The sequence below is a fragment of the Blennius ocellaris genome (assembly GCF_963422515.1).
Source record: "Blennius ocellaris genome assembly, chromosome: 10".
NCBI lineage: Eukaryota > Metazoa > Chordata > Actinopteri > Blenniiformes > Blenniidae > Blennius > Blennius ocellaris.
In genome coordinates, this window is record NC_137659.1 from 8,403,597 (window position 1) to 8,408,771 (window position 5,175).

The 5,175-nt window shown below is 44.2% G+C and overlaps 1 protein-coding gene across 1 annotated transcript; it reads left to right on the forward strand.

Moving 5' to 3' along the window:
• The first annotated feature begins 1,929 nt into the window (after positions 1 to 1,929).
• Positions 1,930 to 4,084, forward strand: LOC308135035 (aquaporin FA-CHIP-like). Its single transcript, XM_080502909.1, has 4 exons — positions 1,930 to 2,404; positions 2,934 to 3,095; positions 3,209 to 3,289; positions 3,469 to 4,084. The coding sequence occupies exons 1-4, from the start codon at positions 2,042 to 2,044 to the stop codon at positions 3,646 to 3,648; spliced, it is 786 nt and encodes a 261-aa protein (XP_080359035.1). The 5' UTR covers positions 1,930 to 2,041; the 3' UTR covers positions 3,649 to 4,084.
• Positions 4,085 to 5,175: the final 1,091 nt, after the last annotated feature.

Below are 5,175 nucleotides of genomic sequence, written 5' to 3' on the forward strand. Positions count from 1 at the left end.
AGAAATGTACTTTGCGCATGGACTTAAAAAAAGCTGTAATTCAGGACAACAATAAAACTGTGTATCAATAAAAGCAGATCATCTGTCAAACATTATCAAAGTACAACAGAATCTATACAAAACAACATCATAAAATGATTTGAGTCGGATGAGTTGGAACATTAGTCAGACAGTTGATTTGGTTGTTTCTCGGGTATTTAAATATGAAATGTACATTATAATAGTGTAGGAGTGGAGAAATGTGTGTGGAGTACGTCAGCGTAACATTTGCTGGAGTGTTTTAGTGTAATTTGACCATTTGTGGATTTGTCTACTAGCTGTCGTTTGGTTCCTTCTGCATATTTCACAATAACGTGAGCCCATTGTAAAATAGTCCAGGTGTTGGATTGATGCGTCTGCCGGAGCATTTCAAACCAATGTTAGAAAAGTTACGACGTACACATTTCAGACCAAATCCCCCCCCCCAAAAAAAATATATTTTACTTTTACAAAACTCTACAATTGACATTATTATTTGAGCTGATAAATGTAAAATGCAATAAAGACATTCTCAATTTCTCCATGTGGTGTGTTGCATTATTTCATTTAGATTTCAGCTTTAACTGATAAAATGGTTTTATTAAGTTTGTTTACACATGATCCGAACTTTTTCTCAATTCAGAGACGACATTTTTTTTGAAGTCTCAACAAGGATTTAGTATTAGGCCCCATGTAAACGACAACACTTCAAGTGAAAGCACATTGTTTTTTCATTTTTCCTTCAGAAAATGTTCATCAATGTGACATCATGTGAAATTATTGAGGGTTTTATTAATTTATTAAATAAGAATATGAGATTTGTGTGTTTCCATAAAGGAAGCTGAAGCAAAAATGAGGGGACTTATCGACACATATTTCAGCTCATTCGTTTCATGTTGTTTTTATGTGCGTTAAAATAAAGTGGCCATATGTTTGCTCTTTACAAAAAGTACGTATTCACTTTGCCAACCAACTGATCGATTAGAGAAGTCTACTCTTATTGTGAAGAGATTCAAATAAGTCTGCATTTATTTTGTGCGGCCTCCGAGTTTTTAAAGCCTCCTCGTTTAATGATCTGGAGTTTTCAGAAGCTGCGTGTCCCTGATTCCAGGACCAGGTGCAGCCGGCAGCGCAGTTCACAGAGTTGATGTTTCACTCAACAGCATATCTAATAATAGTCACGAGGGCATGCTTTCAGTTAATGAATTACACTTTTCCTTCACTTTCATGCTAATTTCTTTCATTACTACCGTTATAACCTTCATTTATGTAACAAAAGTCAACAACTGTCGTTCATACAGTTATTTTTTTTCTAATTTGAAGGTGTTTTTTGGGGGGGGGTTTGTCTCTTTTCATTGGCTCGCCTCATAGCTGGCATGTGAGAAGTGTTTGGGGTGGTCTTGTAAAAGATTGAAAAGCTGGTCTGGTGGGGGGGGGGGGATCTGAAATCATTAATGGAGAGTCGGCTGGATTCTCCTCGTACATGACCAAGGATTTGGCATTTCACAGCATTAACACGTGATAAATCTGTATTTTATTTTTATTTATTTATTTATTTTTTAAAGCTTAGAAATCACCAGGGTTTTATTTTAAACAGAGATGTTATGTGGTTGTGTGTGTGGGGAAATATACCGTTGAATACAGTTTTTCAGCACCCTGCTCTGTTACTCGCCAAAGTCCAAAGAGCAGAAAGTGGGAGGCAATAGGAGAGAGGCTGGAGCCCGAGAGGAGGAGGAGGAGGAGGAGGGGGAGGAGGAGGGGGGTGGGGGTGAGAGACCAGTCCTTGGGATTTCTCATTAATTCAGTGTGGCCCTCTCTCTTTCAGTTCTTCTCTTAAGCCCGCCCACTGACCATTATCAGCCAGGGCCTTATATATGCAGCCTGTTGCTGTTGTTTTTGAGAGTACGCACACACATACACACACACACAAAGATACACACTGAGGCAGGCTTTCTGCTGAGGAATCGGCTCAGACCCACGGCACCGTTCACTCCGCGCAGACAGAGAACCAGAAAACGTCACCATGAGGGAGTTCAAGAGCAAAGACTTCTGGAGGGCCGTGCTGGCCGAGCTGGTGGGAATGACCCTCTTCATCTTCCTCAGCATCTCCTCGGCCATCGGGAACCCCAACAACACCAAGCCGGACCAGGAGGTGAAGGTGTCTCTGGCCTTCGGACTGGCCATCGCCACGCTGGCTCAGAGCTTGGGCCACATCAGCGGGGCCCACCTGAACCCGGCCGTCACCCTGGGGATGCTGGCCAGCTGCCAGATCAGCCTCTTCAAGGCCGTCATGTACATCGTGGCCCAGATGCTGGGCTCGGCGCTGGCCAGCGGCATCATTTACGGCACGCGGCCGGGGGCCACCGACGCGCTGGGGCTCAACGCTGTGAGTAAAACTCCGCCGTGCTGTTTGACCGTGAGCGTGAGAGGAAAGCTTCACTGGGACGTGACGCAACAGGTTGTTTAAAGTGGGAGAGCGAGAGCCGCCCTGCCTCGCTCGCTCCCTGGACATTCTGTCACTGGTTATGATTAAATGGTGATGAAATGTGATCGAAGCATTCTGCTGCAGGAGTATGGAGGGAAAAAAATGCATGCATCGGCATCTGCTTGTTGTAAAGTGTTTTGCAGTAGTTTTCTTGAACGCATCCCCGGGTGACCCCGGCTATCTGCCGGAGGGTCACACACTGGTAGGACCTGATAACTGTCCACGGCTGAATAACTGCAAGGGCTTCCACAGACCAAAATTTAAAAAAAAAAAAAAAATGAACAGGCAAACAGTTGTGGCCCTTCTTATCTCAGCCAAATTGCTTGTCAACACTTCCAGGGGCCGTGCCTCCACAGGGAAGTGGCCGCGGAGAGGGAAGCTCTCCGTCTTCACTTTTTTCTTGTTGTTGTTGTTGTTTTCTTGGATTCAGCTCAACGGTGTCACTCCCAGCCAAGGCGTGGGCATCGAGCTGCTGGCCACCTTCCAGCTGGTGCTGTGTGTCATTGCAGTCACTGATAAAAGGCGACGTGATGTCACCGGCTCGGCGCCATTGGCGATTGGCTTGTCGGTCTGCCTGGGACATTTAGCAGCTGTAAGTCGCGCATGCACACCAGCGTGTATGTTTATCGAGACTTAAACAAGATTTTTTTTTTAAAGGGATTACACATCTGCAGCTGAAGATAATCTCTTGCTTTGGCTCCATAGATCAGCTACACGGGCTGCGGCATCAATCCCGCCCGCTCCTTCGGCCCCGCTTTGATCCTGGTGAATTTTACGAACCACTGGGTAAGTCATACGGAGCAGCACTCTACACATACCTCACATTGCCTGCACCCCCCCCCCCCCCCCACTCATATCATATGTCAAGCCTAAATAATTCAATAACTCCTCAAAATGCCTCCCCTCCTCCTGTAGTTAATCAGTGATCGCATTCCTCTCTTTGTGGATTGATTGACCCTCCGCAGGTTTACTGGGTCGGTCCCATGTGCGGCGGCGTGGCGGCGGCCCTCGTGTACGACTTCCTGCTCTCCCCAAAGTTTGACGACTTCCCCGAGCGCATGAAGGTGCTGGTGAGCGGCCCGGTGGGCGACTACGAGGTCAACGGAGGCAACGAGGCCGCGACTGTGGAGATGACATCGAAATAGAGCCTCTGCCTCAACGCCATTGTATATATCAATACTCTGTAAAAAAAAGAAAAAGAAAAAAGAAAAAATACGACTCAAGATTAAAGAAATATATGAAGCTCTTATGTTTGTTCTAGGTCGTTAGCATTTCTTGTGCTGCTTTTTTTTTTAAGGATGATGGTCGTCAGGGGCACTTTAGTCGTATTTCATTCTGATCCACTCCAGGGACAAACTTTTCTTTTTCAAAAAGCTGATCAAGTGTTTCGGTTGAGTGAAAGACTTGACAGAACAGTGAGCTGAAATGTTTTTTTTCCCTTCCTTATCAGTATTCTATGTTGAGCCATTTTGTTTTGTATACAAATGTCTATGTACCTCTATCACTTTATATTTCAGAAGGATAATGTATTGTGTGCACACTCTTTTTTTAAATAAAATAAAACACTTGGTGTTAAATCAAGTTGCTTTGTACTGCCTCGTGTTTTTACAGTTGTATTGTTAATGTTTGTGACGTAAATAATCATGACTTTTTTTCTCTTTTTTTTTAAAGTATATTTTGGATCTCATAAATTAATAACCTGTTTGCGGCTTTATATTCAGGTGTGCTCAATCGTCCAGAAATTACAGCATTGTGAAAGCCATTTCTAAGACCGACTTTTCAAGAGGTCACTGAGCGAACCGCAGACACAGACACAGATTTTGCAGGAAAATCTCCCACTGACCTCCTCAGTTCCTGTAAATATTGTTCAGCATTAATCAGCTCATATGACAACTGCACCTATGTACATAGAAAGAATTCCACATGAGCTTTCATACCGCAGGATTCTACCTCCAGTCCATCTTACATGAGATAAGAGGAGGCAGCAGCATCACATTGACTTATGTACAGAATTTCTAAATTTTGCATTTCACAGTGCCAATGGATAGTGAGTTTAAACCCTGTCAAAAGTCTCACTTGTTATATTTTACAAGCTGCCACACCTCTGCAAAAAAAGGGCCGGGCTTCCTTGTGTGTGTTTTTTTTCCCCCCCGAAAGCCACAGTCACGTAGGAAGCACCCTGTTTTTCTATTCACCGATTCTCCTGTCAGTCCACATCCTGTCACTCCCTCTGACCCTGCACTCACCTCGGCCCTTCCCGCCACTTCCATTCACACGACCTCGCTCCTGCCCGACTCCTACGCACCTGATTTCACTCTTCCGTGAGTCGGACTGATGCTTCAGTCTCCGGGATTTCACAAGCGATCACAAACGCCATCAACAATTTCAGGAAAAACAATGTTTGGAGTTCCTGACAATGTGCTGCCTGTTGTGGTATCAGTCTCCTCTGAGCTGTTAGGGGAGGCCACTCAGGAGTATGACTGATGCTCCACAGCCAACCTTCTCTGAATTTATAGTGATTGTCATTATCAATGGGGGAAAAAAACCTCTAGTCTTGAAGATTAACTCATTCCGACTGATAGGAAGTGCAAAATTATTCAGATTTTTAAGGTTTGTGTGTTGTTGTTTTCATTCGCTTTTGTTAAAAATTAAAGAATGTATCTTTTACAAAC

Bases quoted from the DNA above. Each gene is read 5' to 3' on its own strand.
- LOC308135035 (XM_080502909.1), top strand. From the start codon at position 2,042: ATGAGGGAGTTCAAGAGCAAAGACTTCTGGAGGGCCGTGCTGGCCGAG. The intron at 2,405-2,933 runs GTGAGTAAAACT...TCTTGGATTCAG, and splicing joins ACGCGCTGGGGCTCAACGCT to CTCAACGGTGTCACTCCCAG. The intron at 3,290-3,468 runs GTAAGTCATACG...GACCCTCCGCAG, and splicing joins TGAATTTTACGAACCACTGG to GTTTACTGGGTCGGTCCCAT.